We start from the raw sequence: 22,113 nt of genomic DNA on the forward strand, positions 1-22,113 counted from the left end.
CAAGATGGCGCTTCCGAACGATGTCGACGCGTGCGAGAAAGACTTGCAGAGGGTTTCGGTATGAATTCATTCGGCGATGTTCATGATTTGCTCTCTAACACCGTCAACAGGACTCCAAAAACTCCCAGGACTCTCAACACATAGATGCAGCAAGCGATTACGATAATACAGCCGTTCGCGCCCTAGTCTGGAAACAAGACCTTCGCATCATCCCCCTCACAGCAGGAATCTACCTCCTCTGCTTCCTCGACAGATCAAACATCGGCAATGCCAAAACCCTCAATGCCAACGCCGGAGAATCCCTCCTGCAAGAAGCCAACATGACGAACTACCAATACACAATTGCGCTCATGGTCTTTCTTGTCGCTTACGCCGTGTTCGAAGTGCCCAGCAATTATTTCCTGAAGAAATTGAAACCCAGTCGCTGGATTGCTTTTCTCATGTTTGGTTGGGGTGCGTGCACAATTGGACTTGGTGGCGCGAACAACTATGCGACTGTTACGGCTGTGCGGTTCTTGCTAGGCATGTTTGAGGCGGGATTGTTCCCGGGGTTGGTGTACTATTTGACGTTTTGGTATCGTGCGCAAGAGAGGAGTATGCGTGTTGCTATCATCTTAGCGAGTGCGACGCTCGCGGGTGCTTTTGGAGGAGCGATCGCATATGGCGTTGGGCATATGAAGCAGGTTCAGGGCCTTTCGGCATGGAGGTGAGTCGCGCTGTATAGCACGCATGTGGCACATATACTGACATCTTACAAGGTGGCTATTCATCCTGGAAGGCATTCCTTCCTGCGTCTCGTCAGTAGCTGTCTGGCTGTTCTTACCAGACTATCCCGAGGAAGCCTCTTGGTTATCAACATCCGAGCGCGAATTAGCGGTCGCGCGGCTCGAGAAAGAAGGCTCAAAAGGCGATGCGCCATCATTGAATTGGGAAACCGCAAAGGCAACCCTACTTGACGGCCGACTTTGGGTGCACTACATCATCTACTTTGGCATCTCTGCACCGTTCAGCTCGCTTTCTCTCTTCACTCCGACGATTACTGCAGGTCTGGGCTACGAAAACCTCCAGGCGCAGCTAATGACAGTACCACCCTACGCCGTCGCATACGTGGTTTCAATCGTCACAGCTTGGTCATCGGACTACTTCAACGCCCGCGCATTGCACTCCGCTGTCTTGGCTACCATTGGAGCGATTGGCTTTCTGGCATCGGCCCTTCTTCCGGCTGAATCTTTTCATGCGCGCTATGGATGTCTGATTGTTGCAGCCAGTGGCGCTTTCTCTTGTATTCCACCACTGCTGGGTTGGTTGAGCAACAATATGCACAGCACCGCTGCTGCAGGGTTGGCCATTGCATTGAATGTCTCTTGGGGAGCTCCAGGTCAAATTGTTGGCGTATGGATCTACAAGGCGAACGAGAAAGAGCGAGGATATCCTACTGGCCATTGGACGAACTTTGGAATGTTGGTCATGGTTGCTGTCGGCTGTGTTGGGTTGAGGTTTTACTACCAGTGGCGAAACAAGAGATTGCAACGCTTGGGACCGGATGCGACGGGAATGAACAGGGAGTTCAGTTATTAAAGATAGCATATTATTCTGTAGAGCATGAAAGCCTACTAAGTCGCGGCATAAGTGACCAAGATGTCTGACAACCAACTTGACTAAGATCTATGCATGCGACTCAACGCGCTCAACACCATTCTGCTTCTCATACTGCATCGCAGTCTCCGTCAAAGCAGGCTTCAGTGAATCCGCTGCTTCGCGGGTAAACTTGCGTGCGGAAACCTTGTGCTCGAACATGAGATCCAACTCAGAGTAAGTGAAGCCCTTTGCCTCGGGAAGACGGAAGTATCCCCAAAGGATGAACAGAAGCGCGATTCCAGCCCAGAAGAAGCCACCCTTGGCGCCCCAGTTCCAGTCGTTCTTGCCAACCATCTTTGGCATGATAGTGTTTGTAACGAATACGATGGAGTTGTAGGAAGCACGAGAGAGTGCGACGGTCTTGACACGGAGGCGCGAGGATGGAATTTCGGCGGCGAGAGAGTAGCAGATGGGTCCGAGAGAGAGCTGATTGTGTTAGCTTTGGTCTAGTGGCTTAGGGAATACAAAAACTTACCTGGAAGCAGAAGATCATCAGAATGATCAAAACACCTCCAGCAAGACTGGCGCTCTTGTTGGTCGGTGGTGCAAGGCCGATGAAACCGACGATCATAAGAATGATGAAGATGGCAGTCAATCCAACGAGGTAGATAGGTCGTCGACCAAAGCGTGTCATGATCCACCAGGCGATGAAGCATCCAACGAGACCCAGGCAGTCTTGTCCGATAGTAAGATGGAAAGAATCATTCTGGCTGAGGCCTACACCTTGCATGAACTGGGTTCTGGTAAAATCAGTATATGTTTGTTTGGACAACGATAGGGAAACTTACCCAAAGCCCATGAAGGGAACACCGCAAAGAGCTTGAGTGATGAAAGCCATGGCAGAGACCTCGGTACGGTGTAGATCGCTTCCTTGGAACAGATGCCAGTAGTTGGTTCCAGAGCCGACTTGCTTCTCGTACTGATCGGTGACAACCATCATCTCGACGTGTGCATCAAGATCGAACTCGATGCCTTCAGTGGGTGTCGTGATTGCGCGAATAGCTTGCTTGGCCTCATCAATGCGACCTTGTCGCACCAACCACCATGGCGATTCTGGTGCAAGGAAGGTAGCCGCGATGATGGGAATGGGCCAGATCCACTGGAGAGCGAAAGGAACGCGGTAACCCCATTGAGTGGTGTTTTGCATCAGACCAGTGAGGATACCGGTGGACAAGAGACCGCCAATGACCCAGCACATGTTGATCCACGAGGTCATGTATCCTCTAAGATGCATAGGGCAGAGATCCGCAGCATACGAGATTGCAAGTGTCTGGAAGACACCCCATGGAAGACCCTGGATGATACCTCCGACGAGGAACATCTCCAATCCTGTGGAGAAGAACGGGATGAAGATGGCAGCAGTCATGAACAGCATGCTGGCAATCATGGTCTTCTTGTATCCGATCCATTCAGTGATGTATCCGTTGATGATGAGACCGAGAATGCATCCAACCTATGCGTGTGTTAGAGTTTGTTCAGTCGACATCCTCATCAAGAGTCTACGTACCTGAGTTCCGTTCAGGATGATGGTTTGCCACCTCGCAGACACAAGCTTGTTGCCATCCGCATCGACTTCATCGCCGAACCTGTTACGGAAGGGCTGGAAGGCGAAGAATTTGTTCATGAGACTGGTATCGTATCCCTCCATCACAACGCAAAGCGAAATGACGAAAGAAAAGACGATGGCCTTCCACCAGAACCTCAAGGACTGTCGGACGGACATGTTGTGCTCATTGTTGATAGCTGCGTTGGTGTCGTCTCCGGTGTTGTGTCCTTGTGTCGAGGTGACCCTTTCGGCGGCCACATGGCCAGTAGTCTTCTCTACTGAACCCATATCGAATTGAATCCAGAGTATGCCCGGTATCAAAGATGGGTCTTCGGTATTGATGGGTTGAGAAGATGCAGATTAACCACAAGTACGGATCTGCGGTCTATATAGTCCCCAGCGCTGTGGTATGCATGCCTGACAGACGAACCCATTACAGGAGTCAAATGGCTAGCCCGAGAGCTTGGGAAGCTAAGCCCCGGTAATGACCGAAATAGGGCAAGACCGCGGTGAGTTGCGGGGAAAGACATTCAGGACAAGAGTGCCCATGGGGAGACGAGGCGTCGAGTGCGCAAATGAAGCCAATCAGAACCCCGACGAGGTTTGCCCGGGCACCAGATCGCGAGAGAATTTCAAGAAAGTTTTCCTTGAGGTTTCCGCCGCTATCGTCACTTGGCGGGCCCGTCCCGACTCTAGTGTTGCAAAGAAAGCCAGGGCCCAGAAGAAGGACTCGCAGCAACCCTGGAAGGAATCCTTTTCTTCTCATTATGCGCTATAACATAACATGCGAGCTCTCATAAGGCGATCGAAGCAACGTAATGCTCTGAGGAGGACAAATTCCTGGATGAAAGTTACCACAGTATTGTTGTTGTTTGGGAGAACTGCCCGTTGTCAGCCCGAGCGTGTTTCCAACTTCCGATGCCACGCTAGCCGAGGCAATGTGTCTGCACGAGCCAAGCAGACCGGCTTTCTGACCCCGACCTGAGCTTTCCACATGAGTTTTCCACGTTCCATTCACGTTCCATCCACTTCATCCCCAGGTTCTTGCGCAAGCCCGACAAGCTATGCGCAAACCATCCGCCTGCCAAGCGTGCCGGTAAGCATCTTGCACGTTGTCAGTGGAGGCGAGCGACCGCTAATTCGGTTGGAAGTACCCGACGCCGGAAATGCATCTACCCAACAGGCGGGCTCGCAACGGCATGCGAGTATTGCTTGTCACATGGTCTGCAGTGTCTCCAAGGCCCCCCAGAGGGAGGTTACTATGCCAAACGCCGGGCTAGACTTCAAGAACTGAGTCGGGTACATCGCGCTCTCCCAGACCAAGCGGAAGCACTGCCAAATCAAGGTCATGACGATCTGCCACCGACTGCTTTGAGGCAGGCGCTGGTGGAGCTATACTTCGACTACATTCACGACCAGTTTCATTCCATGTATCACAAGGCGTCGTTCATGGACGATGTCGTAAACAACCGAGTACCGTCCATTGTGCTTTTCGCGATATGTGCGCTGGCTGCCAGGTTCTCTACCGACAGCTTCTTCGACGGAACTGATCCGAGAGAAAGAGGCGAGGTCTACCGCAAGGCAAGCGAGAGGTCGTTCAACATGCGCGACCTCACACCTACCACAATTCAAGCATGCGTTTTGCTGGGAGCATACGCTGCCGCGGGTGGTGAGACCGATGTCGAAAACATGTACTACAGCATGGGTGGACGACTTTGTCTGGCCCTCGATCTACCGAATCGACCCGTCACAAGTCTGGTAGAACGCGAAGTCAACATCAGAACTTGGTGGACACTGTGCATGGTAGACGTTTGGTCATCTACTGCAGTGAGACTACCGCGAATCATGCCATTTGACACTGCTGTACCTCTTCCAATTGATGAGATACCGTTCTCTATGATGAACGACGGGGCTATCAGCGACCAAACGCATGGCATCACCTCACCTCTTCTCGCGGAGATGATCAAGCTCAATCGGATTCTGGCGAGGATCATCGACTTCAATCGACTGTGCGTGTCAGAACACCTTGAAGGCCTACCGCTTGAGAAAGGTATACGCGAACTATCCCGCGATCTTGATGTCTGGTTGGAGGAAGTCCCGCACCATATGCGTGACACGCCAGCAAACCTGACAGCCTTCGCATCGCGTGGCCTTGGGCGTATGTTTGTAGCTGTGTATCTCGGCTACTACCATTACGGACTGCTCCTGAACTATCAATTCTTGTCATCTTCAATCGAAGCATCACCCGACTCCGGACGATATGCTGATGCCTGCAAGCAACATGCCGCCCGACTTTGCGCCCTCGTCTACCGCTCACAGTCCACGCCTGGGAGCGAAGTCTTGTATCCGGCAGTGTCGCATATCCTTGTCGTTGCTTCCACCGTTCAGATCCACACCTTGCTCTTTTCTGGTGACGAAAGCCAGATACGCATCTCAAAGACCAGATTGGAACGCAACTTCGAGATACTCCTGCGACTGAAGACCTATTGGCCGAGTGTCGACGGTGCAATGAGTCGTCTTCGGGCGTTCCACCAGACCTGTCTCCGAAGTAAAGAGACCAGCTTTGTGCTTGATCGGTGGCTGTTGCGCTTCCTGGTCCAATTTGCCCCTCACATGGAGCTCGAGCCAAGGGACAACGACCCCGAGTACGAAGCGTTGCTCGCATTGAGCAGGCAATCCCCATTGTCGTGCTATTCAGGCCTGTCCATGTGATCTTGCGCGACCGAGATTCTGAGCAGCACGCTGGGAATCCTGGAGAACAAGGACGGCAGCGAAGTGGTTCATTACGGCTCAAGCTGGTGGAGCCGAAATTAGCGTCGCGAAACTTACGAGCTTTCCTGGAGTGTGGAGCCCCAAGAGAGCCAGGGCTTGGCGACAGGGTCCGCCGCCCACGTTTGCGGTCCACTCGAAGTAGTACACACGTGTAAAGCTGTTTAAGAGTCTGAATTGTGCTTCTTTGCTTGAAGCAAGAATCACCTTCGCACTCAAGTCATGACTCTATCACGCAGCACCATTCTCGTGGTCACGACGCTGCTGGGCAGCGCGACAGCGATCAACAATGGCCTCGCTACTACCCCTCCAATGGGCTGGGTCAGACATTCGTATCCTACTCTTGAATTGTCATTAATAATATCAGAACAACTGGAACGCTTTTGGATGCGACGTCTCCGAAGACCTACTCCTTACAACCTCCGCACAGATTGTGAGCTTAGGCTTGCGAGACTTGGGTTACAACTATGTCGTACTGGACGACTGTTGGCAAAACCCAAAGGGTCGAGACAAGAAAGGAAAACTTCAACCGGCTCTCGACAAGTTCCCCAACGGCTTGAAGTCCATATCAGATCATCTCCATAGCCAAGACTTCAAGTTTGGCATGTACAGCAGCGCTGGTGAAATGACGTGTGCGAGATTTGGTAAGATGGATCAGATAAATATGCCTCTTGCATCAAACTGACTCAAAGTAGAGGGCTCGCTAGATCACGAGGTCGACGATGCAGAAAGCTTTGCAAGCTGGGGTGTCGATATGTTGAAATACGACAGCTGCTACCACATGGGTCGTGTTGGCACACCTTCGGTCTCATTCAACCGCTTCAAAGTCATGTCAGATGCTTTGAAATCAACAGGAAGGAACATTCTCCTCAATCTGTGCAACTGGGGAGAGGATCTTGTCCACACAGTAAGCACCACCTGATACCACATCCAACAATGTTCAAACACTTATCATTAATAGTGGGGAATGAGTATCTCAAACAGCTGGCGCATCACCGGCGACATCTACGACTCTTTCTCTCGCCCCGATGATCTCTGCGGATGCAACACCGTATCACCGGGCGACGTTAACTGCGTAGCACCCGGCACACATTGCTCGGTACTCTTCATCCTCAACAAAGTCGCTCCCTTTGCCGACCGTAGCATCCCTGGTGGATGGAGCGATCTGGACATGCTCGAGGTCGGCCAAGGTGGCATGACCGACGAAGAGTACAAAGCGCACTTTGCTCTCTGGGCCGCCATCAAGTCTCCTCTCTTCCTCGGAAACGACCTGCGCAACATGCCAGCTTCCGCTCTCACCATCGTCAACAACCCAGCCATCATTGCGCTGAGCCAGGATCCCCATGGACGCAGCGTAACGCGTGTTCGAAGGGATACGGAAGGTGTAGCGAAAGACGAGTGGGGTATGGGCGAGACGCACGTGTGGGCAGGCCACCTCCAGAACGGCGATGAAGTCGTGATCTTGCTCAACGCTGGTGGCAAAGACATGGAGATGAGCGTCTCTCTCGCTGAGATTTTCATCCCGTACGGACCTGGTGGATCAGCGCCCCACGTCAAATACGACTGGGCCATCCACGACCTCTGGGCCCATCGCATGCCCGAAGCGACGGCGGAAGAGCTCCTCGCAGCGGCCTCGCACACGGAGAGAGAATCGATCCTGTCAAAGGCAAATTGGTACAATGCTACCGAGACCCCTTACGCCAAGGGTCTGGTTCAGGAGGACCCGCGACTCTTTGGCGAGAAGATCGGCGTTGTTGAGGCTGGTGGTAGGCTCAAGGCAGACGTCAAGAGTCACGCTGCTCGCGTCTTCCGACTACGAAGAATCGCGCCAGAGGACGATCAGTTCGAGGCGAAGAGTATTGCGAGAGAAGACGGTAACGAGAGGGATGAATTGTAATGATGAGGCGATTAGTAAGGTACCTTGGTGGGACAAAAGATAGCCGACCTTAATGGAAAACAGAAAGGGACATAGGTTCTCAGAGTTTTGATACTTCTCATTCGCAATAAATCGTGTGAATTGTGGAAGGTGTGGATGGCTCGTTATCTCCAAGTCGACACAGTACCATGGAATGGAGTGGATAGAACCAGAGTATGAACTTCTGGATTTTTTGAATTTACAGCGATCTCGCTCTTCCTCCCTCCTAAATATCTTAACTCTTACACAGGCTGTCTCTGTGTTCTTTATCACACAAAGCAATCAAATCTACACCAGACGCAGCCATGACCAAAAACGCAAAGGTCACATCCCCGGCTCAAGCCACATCCGCAACCCAGACGACATCCTGGGAATGGTCAGCTCCATACTTCGTTAAGCGAGCGCAGGAAGTTCAGGCCAGATTAGATCTCCATCGACAGACTATGAATGATCTTCAGGGCCAGTATAAGAACCTTCAGAACCAGAATAGGAACCTGCAGGACCAGAATGAAAACCAGAAGAAGGATCACGAACGCGAGTTGAACACATGTATCGGAACGTTTATTGTCGTTTTGCTCACCTTCGCCGCCTTCATGATATGTGGCTTTCTGCCATCTTCTTCGCCCGAACGCTGTTCATGTGCGCTAGAAGCGAAAGCTGTCCAGATGACGGCCACGCCTACTACGGTCACGGTCACGCTACCCATAGCCGCGCCTACTACAGTCACCGTTACGCTACCGGTAGCGACCAACGCCATGCCGACAATCGAGGCTGCTTCAGCGATCACAGCCGCTTCATCAACCGATGCTGCAACATCAACTGAACCGGTAAGCCTTTTCCTAAAGTCGTACTTTCTACACAGGAATGCAGTCTACTAACGCCTTCAATAGTTCTGGTCTACCTTGACTCGCGAACAAATAAGATTCGTCGTCCACGACTATCGCAAGATTCAAGACCGATATCTACACAACAATAAGGTTGAGCAACAAGAAGTAGATGCGAAGCAGAAAGAAAGAGATGCGGAGTGGGCGGCCGACATGAAACAAAAGGTTGCGCAGTGGGATGAGAGCCTAAAAAAGAAAATAAGACAGCGCATAGGGGAAGCCCAAGAAGAAGCCCAGAAACAAGTCCAGAAACAGGCTGAAGAACAAGCTCGGCGTCAGCGGTGGTTGTCCGGATTCCGAGGGTGAATGGGCTGAGAACACTATATCCGACACATACTGGGTACATTGTTGACCTGGATCACTATGCAGAGCAGCGCGATTCTACGGGATTGGCTTGCCCTCAGGGCGTAGTGGTGATGCCTCAGAACTAGTCTTGAGAGCTCAAGAGAACAGAGGTTGGTGTCGACGGCGTCGTAGAACAAAGCCAGAGCCGGACACCTACAAAGAAGCTAAAGCCCCGCACTTTGTATTGCACAAGTGAGATATAAGTATACGTGATAGTTTACTCGATGCAACTGTACGACAGCAGTGCTGTGAATGCTTCTAGGATTGACCTTGCGAAGCGTCCCACCTCGTTTCCCCAGCATCGTATGCCTCGAGATTATTTCTACACTTGCCCAGCTTGCACTTTATCTCGTTTCATAGTCTACACAAGAGAACTTACTATTAGCAAGACTAGACAAACAATACCACGAATTCTCTTCGGTAATATACCACATACATCTACCACACATCATCTCAATCTCCATCATGAACAATCTACCCTCTTCACCAGCATACTATCTTGGGCCGATCAGCCGCCCCGTTCTCCCAGCTCACCGCATGGATAATCTGAAAGAACGCGAGCCATCAAGGGCAGGAGACCTCTACACAGCAGAGATCGGTCAGACGGTCAACACTATGAACTCAGAGAAACGCGGTCAAGTTGATAACGGGGAGATGGTCCGCCGTAGACCCGGTCCACTACCCAACTATTCTGGGCGTGAGCCAAAACGACAGTAAGAGTGAGGACGTGAAGGCTGTAGTCAGCATGGTAAACACCATGCAGACCAGCTGGATCGGCCAGTTCTCTTGGGTCTAAGGCTACATCAAGGGAGAGACTGATTGGCACGATCTCCAAGCCCATATCAACAATCTTAACCGCTTTCGACTCATGCTCAAGATACCACAGCAAAATGAGACTCCCTTGCACAGGACCGACCGCCGAGCTCTGCAGCGCGCATACAAGAAAGCAGTCAGGATCCATACCGAGCACACCCAGGTGGGTGACCTCCAAGCCTACAATACGGTTAGAACTTAGCGAGTGAGATTTCTCGAGAGAGGCGGAGGCCTACGAGCGGATGCTTAGAGACTGACTGAATAACATCGAAGACCCAGAGGGATACGATGCGGTTGGTGTGTAACAGAGTGATATCCCAAAGTGGACTCTGGCTACTACAAAACCACCTACGTTGTTCAGAGCCCGCGACGGGCAAAAGCCGGGAGGCTGGAGCATACAATCAAAAAGGTTGTCGACACTGTCAATACTATACCGAAAGACAAGATGTCGGATCTGAATGAACGAGACCCTGCGAGAGCAGTAAACGAGTGGCAGAATCTCCCAGCAGGTCAGCTCAACAGCAACAAGGTGCAACGCAACATGATGAAGCTTGTAATGGCTAGATATTCCCAAATCAATTCAATCCACTACAGCACAATCCTCGGAGGCCCGCAGGCGAATGCCGGACACCTCGAGAGTATCATTAAGAAACTGGTAGCCACCATCACCACCAGCTGGATTGGAACTTCGTCGTGGCTTCAAGCTTTTGTCGAGGGCGAGACATGCTGGTCAGATTACCAAGTTATCATCAACAACCTCCACCGCATGTCAAAGCTCTTGAAGCTAATCCCGGAGGGCGAGACGCCTAGAAATAGCGTACAACGCCGCACGCGCCGCGAAGCGTACAAGAAAGCTCTGCGCGCCTATCAAGAACACGTCCGTCTGGGGGCAGAGGCGGAGATTCCGACAGCAGAAGATGCCTTAGACGACTTGTCGACAAAAGTCGGCGTGACACAAGTTGAACTTCAGGGCGCTTGGGACGAGCTCGCTTCCCTCCGTGGCCATGGAGAAGGCATCATTCCCACGACCTGGCGGGCATCTCGATCTGGTTCGGATGGGGAGGCAGTCGCGCCTCCCGCCGCTCGCCGGCCGCGCCCTTCGCTGCTGAGCGTACAAGAAGGCGATCCGAAGTCACATGGGCACAACCACCCAGAAGTGGCACTGGAGCTCGGTGGTGCCGAAGCAGCACTAGAAACTGCCCCGGCGCTCAGAGACGGTGTCACTCATGTCGAATGAGATGACGCCGTACTGCGTAGCATATAATCCACTTCACCCCATGGTACTACGATGACGCAGAGCGAAACGAGCCACTCACGACTTCCGCAACATCGACGACCTTGACGAAAAGATACTCTCACGAATGAGAGAAATCGCAAGTATAATACACTGCGTAGCATATACCACAAGAACCCCGTCTAGCTCACAGACCTCGTGTCCCAGTACATCCTAGAACCTATAAAGGCGACAGCAGTTTGCCAGAGCTCGGCGACCAAGTCTCTCGTCCGAAGCTCGCTTGACTTCCCCGACAACAAGGCTCTCGCGTATGCAGAGTTTAAGCGCGCTGATTCGATCCTCTACCCTCTAATCCCCCCGGTTCCCACATGATCCTGTGGGTCCAGGGTGCCCCAAGCCAGAAGATGCGGACTAGGAAGCGCGCTCGAGAGAGCGATGATGATGAGGAAGAAGGACGCGGCATGGCAAATTTCTTACGTGATAGGGAGTGAGGGGTTGGAACGGAAGTGTTTACTACGTTTATGGTGTAGGGAGGAAGTCGCGCTTGCCGGTAAGTACAGGTCATTCTGTGCAAGCCCAGTGAGCGAGATAGCGTAGGAGACTGGCCTCGAGGAGAGCGCGGATACTACTCTCATCCAGTGAGAGGCCGACATCTCACTAGTGAAGTCTCCAGGCGGCAGGCTCAGGTAAGCTAGAAGCCGACAAAGCCTTAGTGACGCCTTGTACAGCTTATCTCATCGGACCGTGAGGAAGACGTAGCCCTTTAGCTCTCTCACAAGATCCGATACAAGCAAGTGCGCAGCCGATAACTCCTCAGTGACACTCTATCGCTTTTGGCACCTCACAGCCTGAAAGCGACGTAGCACTCACCGAAGAGGTACAAGCTTGCTTCTATTCGTCAACTCCTTCCGACCATGATATCGGTCATGGCTCCAGTGTTCACTACTCTCAACATTACTCGACGCTCGCCCTATCTCTGAGCTCTTCACCATTCAGGGCGAGCTCGCGGCAAGATGAGGTAACCTTGACCGTCGTGGGTGGGTGAGGAGGGAAGGTACCAGAGGGCAATCGCCGTTCTTGTACTTCCTTGGCCGGAGATCACATCCATGCCCGGGTGGTCTTCCACAAGCTTGCGATCTTCTCCAGAGTTATTCAACTATTACGAAACCGCTTGTTGTACTTGGTTTTAGCGACAAGATTGGTCAGGTTGCGTTACAATTATTCACGGGCACATTGTAAGCTTGTCGCTAGGCTATAGTATCTTAATTCTCTCTGCTCAACGGCATTGTCGCCTCCACGCACTCTCGTGAGGTCCCAACGCTATTCGTATCCAGTCAAAGTCGTCTTCCGCCCCATTAGCTACTCGCCGTAGCTTGATTGGTCGGTTGCACTTCACAACACCCCTCGCGACAAAGGACTCGGGCCGGATCTACCAAATTACTTCCTGAACAAGCTTATGCTATCTGCCGCTATACAAGACTCGTCTTGCTACGACTTGCACCCTCACCTCGGTGACCTGCCACTAAGCCGCCGCCATCCAGCAGTGACGCCTTTGCTGCCTTCTTGTTGCTAGCTGCCCCCTCGACTCGCAACTTGGTGAGAATGTGGCGGAACGCCTCCTCTGTTAGATTTGCTATCTGGTTTCTTAGATGCTTGCTCACACTATTATGGTGCCACGCCAACTTGACCTTCTTCTTCTTCTTCTTCTTCTTCTTCTTCTTCTTCTTCTTCTTCTTCTTCTTCTTCTTCTTCTTCTTCTTCTTCTTCTTCTTCTTCTTCTTCTTCTTCTTCTTCTTCTTCTTTCGGGTTTTCATGACGTACGCCTCGATAGAGTTTGGCGACTCACATGCCCATACAGTGACCTCTGAGTTCTGCTTAATCCTGTTCACTCGGGCGATCGCCTGCGCTTTAGCAGCACAAGACACATGCAACTTCTTTCGCGAATACCTACCGGCTGTGTTGAAGGACTCTCTCACTCAGGCGGCAGCCTGTGCCCCGGCGGCGGTGGTTTCTGGCTAGATGCGCCTGTTCGAGGGGCGGGACCTGTGCTGCCTGGATGAGTGTGAGGCCTCGGCCGCCTCCAGACGCCTCTGGTATACGTAGTTGATTCTGGAGATGCTCATGAGAGTTGGGATGGCCGTTACAACTACAACGAGACTTCGCTTCGGTCAGACTCTCCATCTTTCTCCTCAACCGCTCACTCACCCCCTTCTGATCCAATGTCAAAACAGCCTTCTTCTTCCTCTCCCGTTCTTTTCCGACGTAGCGCTCAATTGGGTTGTGTGCATAAAACGTCCAGATAGTCACCTGACGGTTCTGACCGATCCGGTTGATCCTCGAGGCGGCCTGGGCATCAATGGCAGGGTTCCACCTTGGGGTCAGGATGAACATATCTGTAGCCTCTACCAGGTTCAAGCCCAAACCAAAGCACTGAATGGTCGCCAGCATGACCCTGACTTTGTCTTTGGGGTCGTTGAATCACTCGCGCATAGCGTCCCTCTCCTTCAAGCTCATGTGGCCGTTGAATTCGAGGAATTCGATGCCCGTTGCTTTTAAGGCGTTGGACACAACGTCTAGAGTCTGGAGAAATTCATCAGTGTTGATGATTTTCCCCTCGCTCTTGGGCTCGTGCAGGATGAAAATCTGCTCGATCAGCTTGTCAATTCGTGTGGAGTGCCAATCATTCTCTGTCTCCTTCAGCAGTTGCTTGCGGGACTCTTTCGCGGTCATGTCGATGTAGGCCTCCCCTTTGGTAAGGCTCTCCCACTCCACAAAGTCGAGACTTGCTGACTACGTCCAAAGACCGCAGAAACTCATCTGCTACGATGATCTTGCCCTCCGTGGCCGACTCATGAATGGGGACGAGTTGCTGCGTCAGCATGTTGATGCGTGCAGAGCTCCAGTCGTCCTTGGTTTCATCCAAGAGACGCTGTCGCGCCTGCTTGTGGCTCATATCTAGGAAGATGTTCTCGTGAGCCAGACCCATGGTCGCCTCTAAGTCAAGGCCGAGCCTCTCAAAGTCTTTCGCACCCCCATATTCATCCTTGCTCTCAGAATCTTTGGCAAGGTTCGCTCCCTCATCATCTTCGCTAAGGTTTTGTCTCTCGCGCGCTTCCACCTACTCCATAACGGCTTTATAACCTTCTGATGAACAGGCTCCTGGGGGCTGGATGCGCTTCTTCTCCCTCGCGATTTGGCCAATGTATGCCTCTGGCACCTCTTTCGGTCATCTGTTGATCCAGCTCTAATATATCGGAGTCTTGCGCCCCTCTATCACAGTTCCCAGTAAATTGTGACTCGCGTTCACGTAGCCTTCGCCCTCGTGGTTCACGACAGCGTTGGGCGTTGCAACGTGATCGAACGCGGTAAAGGAGACGGTGACGGTATCGCTACTCGACGTCTACCACCAGTACTTCCCCATCGTCCCAAAGCTCTTGCGCAAGAGATAGCCTGACAGTATCTACCAGCTCCAAGCCCCCACCGGCCGTCTGGATGGATACGGAAGATGGAGACCGTCCTGGCGTCCACACCCCGGCGGCCACTCCTGGGTGAACGACCTTCATGCGTGCTTTGAGGACCTCTGGCAGGGCCCAGACACGGAGTTTGTCGGACCACCGCTCTCTGTCCTTCCCCCCCTTCTGCTTACCCCAAATGGGTCTTGTCTCTTTCTTGTGCGCCGCCTCGGCCGTCGGTAGTGTCAATCTCGTGTTTCTCACGCTGTGTCGCGAGAATTCAACGAGGCGACCTCCATTGAAGGTGTCGTCGATTGCGAGAGGGAAGAAGCAGGCCCGTAGGCTCGTGGAGAGGATCGCGTTTCTTATGCCCCTGAGGGTCTTCGCCTTGGTCTTCTTCGGCTTCTTGGTGACGAAGTAGTCATTAAATACTTTGATGTCGTTCCAGGGTTGGATCCTTAGCCATTTCATGAGGGTTTGAACCTCGTCGTAATCATTTTCGAGGGGAGTTCCAGTAAGACCCATCCTCTTCTCAGCCTCCAGTGCGCACATGGCCTTCAAGGTCTCAGACCGCGATCGACTGGCCTTACCCATCTCAGCGGCGATGATGAGAGCGTACCGAAGCAGCATACTGGGGTAACTACCCCGAATGGGTAGAGGGCCCTTGTACCCGTTGTTCCTTTGGCCGTCCAGTACGGCCGCGATTTCCTTGAACCTGGTGTATTCTTATCGTACGTTGTCGTGTCCCCGCACCGTCATGAGCCAACTTCGTTCGTTGTTTCCATCGTTCGTATTCCTCTCGCGGAACTTCTCACATGGCATAGCATTCACATACAGGGTCGCAAGGCCAAGCAGACCTTATTTATAGGTAGCGATAACATAATAATTATTTAATTATTTATATATTTCTATATAAATAAAATACTTATAAATTAGTTATAAAAAAGTTTTTAAAAAAGTTTTTAAGTTTTTAAAAAAAGTTATAAGCTTAGTATAGCTATATTTTATAAGTAGTATAGTATATTTTATAGTACTTTAAATATAAAATATTTTCTAAGTAAAGCTACTACTTATAATAGTATATTAAAAAAAAACTTTTAGCTTTAAAAAAATAATATATTTAATAATAAAAAATAAAGCTAAAATAATAACTACTATATTAATAAAATCTTTATACTTAGCTTTAACTTATAGCTAACTTACTTAATATAGTATAGCTTAAACTAAAGTTCTAAGTATATAGTTAAAGATATTATTATATACTAAAAATATTTATATATTTATTTATTAATTTATTAGTAAACTAATAATCTTATAGTAGAAGCTAGTCTAAAAAAAGTAAAGTCTATTACTAGTATATAAAAAGACGTATTTTAAAAAAGTTAAAATCTTATATTTAGAGGTATAGACGTTAGATAAGCTAAAGCTTAGATTTTTAGTACTACTATCTCTAGCGTAGTTAAAGCTTTTAAAATTTAGGCTAGTAAGATAACTATTTTATAAATACTAATATCTATTTATAGTAAAGTAAATTATAATATAATTATATATTCTTAATAGCTTATAACTAATAAAGCTATAAATTATAAAGTAATAAAATACTAAAATTTTTAGTAAGTAAAATTATACTTCTACTATATATATACTCTTTATTCTTATTTTACTACTTATAATAAATTAGAAATCTAAAGACTTATTAAAGATATAAATAGTAGCTTAAATCTAATACTAAAGCTATACTAATATATATACTAAATAAGCTCTAACTATATTCTTACTTATACTTCTTTTATAAGTTTTTCTAGCGTTAGTAAGTCTAAAGCTAATCTTATTACTAGTTATATTACTTTACTTACTAAAGCTTAATTAAGCTTTTTATTATTACTATATTAATTATTTTTCTTTTAAACGTGTTACTTTATAAGTTCTTTTAAAGTTATTATTCTAGAAGCTATTATAGAAGCTATTATAAACTACTATATTTATACTATACTAAAGGCTATTATAAGCGCTCTAAAGAGCTACTTTACTAGTATAAAGCTATATACTAAACTTATTAATATTTCTATTACCTCTATTTCTATTATTTCTATTTTTAATATTTTTATCTTTATTATCTTTATTATTTTTATTATCTTTATTATATATATAGCTAGCGTAAAACTTTCTATTATTCTTTTTTCTAGCCTTACTTTTAAGAAGCTTATTAGTAAGATATATAAGCTTTTTAGTAGTTATAGTTTCTTACTTATAAAAAAAAAAAACTAAAAAAACTATTTTATTAAAGACTATTCTATTAATAATCTTACTAATAAAATACTACTAGTTATCTACTATATTATTATTTATAACTAAGTATATAAAGTAAAAGAAATAATAAATCTACTTTTCTTTTTAGCTTTATAAAAAGCTATACTTTTATAAAAAAATACTTTAGCTAAAATACTTTATAAAAATAATAAGAGCTAAAATAGTAAGAATATAGTATTTATAAGTTACCTTATATAGTAAAATACTATTTATTAAATAGTAGCTATAATAAACTACTATAACTTTTATTAAGACTTAAGCTATAAAAAAATAGTTATTATATTATAGTTATTAGAGAATAGATACTATAAGGCCTAGTAAGTACTAGTATTTCTATTACTACTATATTATATAGTTCTTAACTACTATATAAAGAGAGTATATAAATATATATAGGCGTAGTCTATATAAGTATTAGTGCTAATAGTAATATATACTAAATATCTTAAAATTTTAAAATCTTCTAGCTATTCTAAGATAACCTAGAAGCTAGACGTTTTTTAATATTTTTTTACTAAATAGAGTTTATAAAATTAGGTATAAAGTACTAATTTATATATTTAATAAAATATAGAATAAAATATAAAAAGTTAGACTTTATTTTTAAAATATAAGATTACTTTATAAGTAATTTAATAAATAAAGTAAAAGCTTTTTATATATATAGCTTAATAAATAAATATTAATAATATTATAAATAATACTATAGTAAAAGCTTAGTTAAAAAGTAAGAAATAAGCTCTAACTTAGCTTTTAAAAAGAATAATAAGCTAAAAAGTTTTAAATAAAAGTAAACTTAGCTTTTTAGATATACTTAAATATTATAGTAATAACTAAATTATTAATAAAATATTAGCGTATAAGTAAGTAGTAATAAGTACTTATATCTTAGTTATTATATAAGTATAAGTAATAAGTACTTAATAGAACTAGTAGTATTAATATAATTAAATTATTTATTATAGGTAGTGATGACCCTAAAGCTAAAACCGAGGAGTGACTTTGACCTCTGGCAACATGCGGTTTAATACACTGGATATATGGATACCCAGAGTACCACTCATTAGGCCGAACACGGCCGGGGTCGTGATGTCAACGATGGATCGTCCCATGAGAGTGAGAGTGAAGATAATTACGACAATGAAGACGGCAATCTCGCGAATCTCAAGGACGATTCCGAGGATGGAGAGGTTAGCCCGGATGTTGAGGATGTTCTGAACGGTATTTCAGACACTGAAGACACCATGGTGAAGCAGGCTTTTGCCTTGTTTCGCCAAGGACGCGACACACCCGCCAGCAACACATCCTTGCCAGAGTACCTCACGGAAAATCCACAATTAGTGGGCACGAATACCCAGCGGATACGGCGCCGACATCGTCCCGCAGCGTATGGCTACCCCATACCACAACAACTCCAAACCCTACAACTCCGTGGGATGACGCACCAGCGGTAGCTTACCGGCCTATGCTTCGCAGCTCACACTGAGATATTACCCATAAAGTGGCAATGCTATCTTCAGAGGGATGCTTGTGCAGCTCTAGCTCGAGGATCGTGATGTGGAAGACATGGCGGAATATAACGTTAGAGACGTGGTGGGCGACAGGGACAAAGGGTAGGTGGATAAATAAGCCGGGAAGTAAGATCCTGCTGTCACTCTTCGCACTATCCAACCAAACCTCATCGTGAAGACTACATACAGCAATCACACGTCTTATCGTGTCGGCGCAAGGGACCGCGAAGGCGACATAACTCCCACAGAACGACATCGTCTCACAACTCATTGAATAAGACCCGATCGTCGAACCTCCTCAACACCTACTCCTCACATGGCGGAGATGCGAAACTTCCACGTGCTAGGCGCCGACGATGGTTTGCCCAGAGGCGAAGACGAAACTTCAAGCCGGGGTATCGAGTTCTCGGTCATGTTGTACTACATGGGATGGGGAGAGTTCCCCAATGAACACAAGAATGGATATTGGGCCACCGCGTCGGATGGCACACCAGCGGCGAGACCCAAGGGCATGATGCCGAAGGATTATCCGATTCACTCCACGTCAACGGGTCGACTTCTTCGTGATGAGAGGAGGCAGACGGAGTTAGACAAGCGGGAAGAAGAGTACGAGATTTTGACAGCGGAAGCACGGAAGGCGCCTGATCTGCCTGGATAAGATCCGGGTGCGCTCTGCGTGGTGAGTTTGTTTCAAACTGCGGCCATGGAAATCCATCACCGCCCTCCGTTGATCATCTCAATCATACTCCTGAACTCTATCCTGTTCTCGGGTGCTTTTAAAGATACTCGCAGACGAAGACTGGAGGTCGATGTAGACTCCTAGAGGTCTTTCGGGGCAGAGAGGCGCCCATCCGCAAGTACTTGTCGTCTTGCGGCAGACGCATCACTCGACTTTGATAGGGCCGTCCATGTATAGATGCTCTCCACGAGTGGCTGTCATCCATAGGCGTCTGCAAAGCTCTTCGGTTATGATATGATCCTGCATTCTATGGTGAAGTTTGCATGCTATGTGTTGGAAATCGATGTCCTTGCAGCTCGTAATCGAGTGCAGACGGTGAGTTACAGCGCTGTTTGAGTTAACCGGAGTCTCCTCGCCCCAGTGTTGTCGTTATTCCGGCGAACGACGAGGTAGATGTCAGCTTCTCGCACTCTCTGTGTTTGAAGAATAACGGAAGGGGCAGGCCCCGGGGCGGTGACTTGGAGTCGGAGGAGCTGGTGATTGTCTTCTCTAAACGATCACGGCTCGGTGGGGTGCATTCGCTATCATCGCCATCGTCGATATCAGCCACCTCAGAACTGCGCCCTGACTCTGTAGCCTCGGAGTGCTCGGCACTTTTGAGAGCTGGCGATCTCTTTCTCTAAAAGACCACGGCTCGGTAGGGTGCAGACCTTCCTGGTACTGCTGAAGGTTTCTCACTTGATCGCGGAGACCCTGAAGCGCGGTGGTCGAGTAATCTGTCTGGCGAGATGCGGTATCAAGAGCTTCTTCTGCTTCGGCGAGTTGGGCTACAGCTCCCTGACGAATGTGATACTGGTGCACCCTGAGGCACTTCTTGTACTTCCTGCGAAGGGCAAGACGGTCGGTACGGTGTGCTACGGTTTCGTTGTCGGGAACATGAGCAGCTTGATGGTGTGGTTTATGTCGTTCAGCCTGGCTTTTAGGTCGTGCCAAACCATCCGTTGCTGGAAAACTCGGTCCTAGGGCATTGTCAGTTTTCTGTACCGATGAGGTCGTGATCACGACCACCCAGTGGGTACGCGACATCGTCCCCCGGCGTATGCCCACCCCATATCACAACAACCCCAGACCCTACGGCTCCGTAGCCTATTATACCAGCAGTAGCCGATCCCACGTTCTTCTGGGGATGAGTTCCGCAAGCTGGACGGTGAGATCCTGTTGGAATGCTTCGCACTGTCGAATCAAACTTCATCGAGGAGGCTACATACACTGACGACATGTATCACTGCGTCGGCGCAAGGGATCGCGGAGACGACGTTGTCTCTACACAAGGAGCATATAAACTACTAGCGCTATGCTGAACACAATTTTGTTGTATCTTGTCTCTGTTGGTGGGGTTACTCTTGCATGACGGTGTGTGAGTGGGTATGTAGAGGCGTGAACACGGCTGTGTACGGTGTCGGTGGGAGAAGCTTCACAATAGTGGACAGAAGAGGAGAAGTTGGTTGTTTGCAGTAAGGTTTGTCATTAGGCTGTGTGCTAATTCATAAACTTCCTATCTGAACGTAGACTTCATCTCCAGCATCCCTACCCGCTTCATTGAATTCGAAATACAGCGTCACTTTCGTTGCGTGCGTTGCGTGCGTCGATTGCGGCCATGACCTGTTTGAAAACGAGGTGCCGGATTTCTGCGACCAATTTCTCTCGTACTTCGTTGGTCGCCGCGTTGAACAAGTGGTGACGCACGTCGTCGATCAATTCATCGCGCGCTGCAGTGACGTTCAAGGTTTTCTATGAAGAAGACGTTAGCATAGTTCCTCTGCTTCACAACTGCGTGGCTAGACTCACCTAAGCCGATAGGTCCTTAGCAAGGACAGATGTAGTGTCGATAACAGCCTTAGCGAGGGGGGCTGCGTGCCAGATCATGAGCAGGAGGAATGTGCCCTTGACGATGAGAAAGACCAAAGCCCATGCAGTCTGCTTGTTGGCTTGCTGGTTTGCCTGGTCGTCATGGTCGATCTTGGCTTGGGCTTCTTGGCTGCGTTCGCCGTTGGCTGGGTTGACCCATCGTGGAGTGGATTCGAAAAGATTGACGATTTGGGCCCAGGTTGGCGTGGCAGGAGGGGTGGGGCCTGCTGGTGCCGATGGGGTGACTGGTGAGTTGGGCATTGTGCTCGTTTTGTCTTCGATATAGTGGTTATGAATGTCTGTGAGAAATGTGGATGGCGGTGGTGAAGAGGAAACAAGAGGGAGAAGGGGAGTGGTCTCCTTTTTATCGAACATGATGGCTACGTCAGCACCTGGTGCGTGCTTTGAGATAGGATACAAATGTGCAGGAGTGTGTGAGGTGCAAATCCAGAAGGGGGAGCGCGACGGGTTTTATAGAGCAAGTGCGAGGCCTTGCCGAGGGAGAAACTATGGTAGACACTGCCACACTCCCCACCCATTCTGCGCACATTACTCTAGCATAACCGCTCATTCGAAAGGATTGGGGTCGACTCTTGGTTCAGCCACACACAGTTAGGGCATATGATACTCTTTCACTTTCTGCAGTACTGCAGCCAATGAGTATCGCCTGTGTCCTCGCTGCTCGACGAGCGTGACGTCACTAATCAGAAGGAACAATGTCAGTTTCCCGCTGCCGTATGAGCGTGCCGTCCTTCCTTCTGCGTGCCAAAGTCGGCTTCCCGCTGCCGCATGAGTGCGACGTTCTTTCTTCCGTGCACCAACGTCGCCTTCCGACTGCGTCGTGGTTTCCCACAACACCAACCATCAACCCAACGTCGCTTCCTCCCCATACAAGACCCCCCGCCGCGTAGCAGAGCTACGTTGTCATGTCCTCCTCGCTACGGCATAGACAGCAAAGACTTCTGGCACAGTCTCCAGGTTGATAAGATCAAGGGCTGCGTATTTGCTGATAAGTTGCCCGAATAAGGATACCGCGAAGGTCTGGCTAAGCAATGACGTTCTGGACGTACTGAATGTGAATGGGAACGACGGGGGGGGGGGGGGGGGGG

The 22,113-nt window shown here is 48.6% G+C and overlaps 8 protein-coding genes across 8 annotated transcripts; 4 read left to right on the plus strand and 4 right to left on the minus strand.

Moving 5' to 3' along the window:
* Nucleotides 1-4: 4 nt before the first annotated feature.
* J4E92_010465 (uncharacterized protein) lies at nucleotides 5-1,578 on the plus strand (the record flags this gene model as incomplete). The annotated part of the gene is made up of 3 exons (XM_051501802.1): nucleotides 5-58; nucleotides 111-706; nucleotides 759-1,578. The coding sequence occupies 3 exons, from the start codon at nucleotides 5-7 to the stop codon at nucleotides 1,576-1,578; spliced, it is 1,470 nt and encodes a 489-aa protein (XP_051348037.1).
* Nucleotides 1,579-1,665: 87 nt separating this feature from the next.
* Nucleotides 1,666-3,472, minus strand: J4E92_010466 (uncharacterized protein; the record flags this gene model as incomplete). The annotated part of the gene is made up of 4 exons (XM_051501803.1): nucleotides 1,666-2,064; nucleotides 2,114-2,378; nucleotides 2,427-3,091; nucleotides 3,146-3,472. 4 exons carry the CDS (start codon nucleotides 3,470-3,472, stop codon nucleotides 1,666-1,668), a joined length of 1,656 nt encoding a protein of 551 aa, XP_051348038.1.
* A 1,161-nt stretch (nucleotides 3,473-4,633) lies between these two features.
* On the plus strand, nucleotides 4,634-7,850 carry J4E92_010467 (uncharacterized protein; the record flags this gene model as incomplete). Its single annotated transcript, XM_051501804.1, has 5 exons — nucleotides 4,634-5,871; nucleotides 5,923-5,962; nucleotides 6,321-6,597; nucleotides 6,649-6,860; nucleotides 6,915-7,850. 5 exons carry the CDS (start codon nucleotides 4,634-4,636, stop codon nucleotides 7,848-7,850), a joined length of 2,703 nt encoding a protein of 900 aa, XP_051348039.1.
* A 1,712-nt stretch (nucleotides 7,851-9,562) lies between these two features.
* On the plus strand, nucleotides 9,563-11,147 carry J4E92_010468 (uncharacterized protein; the record flags this gene model as incomplete). The annotated part of the gene is made up of 3 exons (XM_051501805.1): nucleotides 9,563-9,810; nucleotides 10,007-10,073; nucleotides 10,320-11,147. 3 exons carry the CDS (start codon nucleotides 9,563-9,565, stop codon nucleotides 11,145-11,147), a joined length of 1,143 nt encoding a protein of 380 aa, XP_051348040.1.
* A 1,466-nt stretch (nucleotides 11,148-12,613) lies between these two features.
* Nucleotides 12,614-13,592, minus strand: J4E92_010469 (uncharacterized protein; the record flags this gene model as incomplete). The annotated part of the gene is made up of 2 exons (XM_051501806.1): nucleotides 12,614-13,045; nucleotides 13,350-13,592. The coding sequence occupies 2 exons, from the start codon at nucleotides 13,590-13,592 to the stop codon at nucleotides 12,614-12,616; spliced, it is 675 nt and encodes a 224-aa protein (XP_051348041.1).
* Nucleotides 13,593-13,622: 30 nt separating this feature from the next.
* J4E92_010470 (uncharacterized protein) lies at nucleotides 13,623-15,226 on the minus strand (the record flags this gene model as incomplete). The annotated part of the gene is made up of 3 exons (XM_051501807.1): nucleotides 13,623-13,926; nucleotides 13,994-14,220; nucleotides 14,558-15,226. 3 exons carry the CDS (start codon nucleotides 15,224-15,226, stop codon nucleotides 13,623-13,625), a joined length of 1,200 nt encoding a protein of 399 aa, XP_051348042.1.
* Nucleotides 15,227-18,733: 3,507 nt separating this feature from the next.
* Nucleotides 18,734-19,075, plus strand: J4E92_010471 (uncharacterized protein; the record flags this gene model as incomplete). The annotated part of the gene is made up of 1 exon (XM_051501808.1): nucleotides 18,734-19,075. One exon carries the CDS (start codon nucleotides 18,734-18,736, stop codon nucleotides 19,073-19,075), a length of 342 nt encoding a protein of 113 aa, XP_051348043.1.
* Nucleotides 19,076-20,944: 1,869 nt separating this feature from the next.
* J4E92_010472 (uncharacterized protein) lies at nucleotides 20,945-21,265 on the minus strand (the record flags this gene model as incomplete). Its single annotated transcript, XM_051501809.1, has 1 exon — nucleotides 20,945-21,265. The coding sequence occupies one exon, from the start codon at nucleotides 21,263-21,265 to the stop codon at nucleotides 20,945-20,947; it is 321 nt and encodes a 106-aa protein (XP_051348044.1).
* Nucleotides 21,266-22,113: the final 848 nt, after the last annotated feature.

The sequence above is a fragment of the Alternaria infectoria genome (genome assembly GCF_024043175.1).
Source record: "Alternaria infectoria strain BMP 0036 chromosome Unknown scaffold_36, whole genome shotgun sequence".
In the NCBI taxonomy this organism is placed as follows: Eukaryota; Fungi; Ascomycota; class Dothideomycetes; order Pleosporales; family Pleosporaceae; genus Alternaria; species Alternaria infectoria.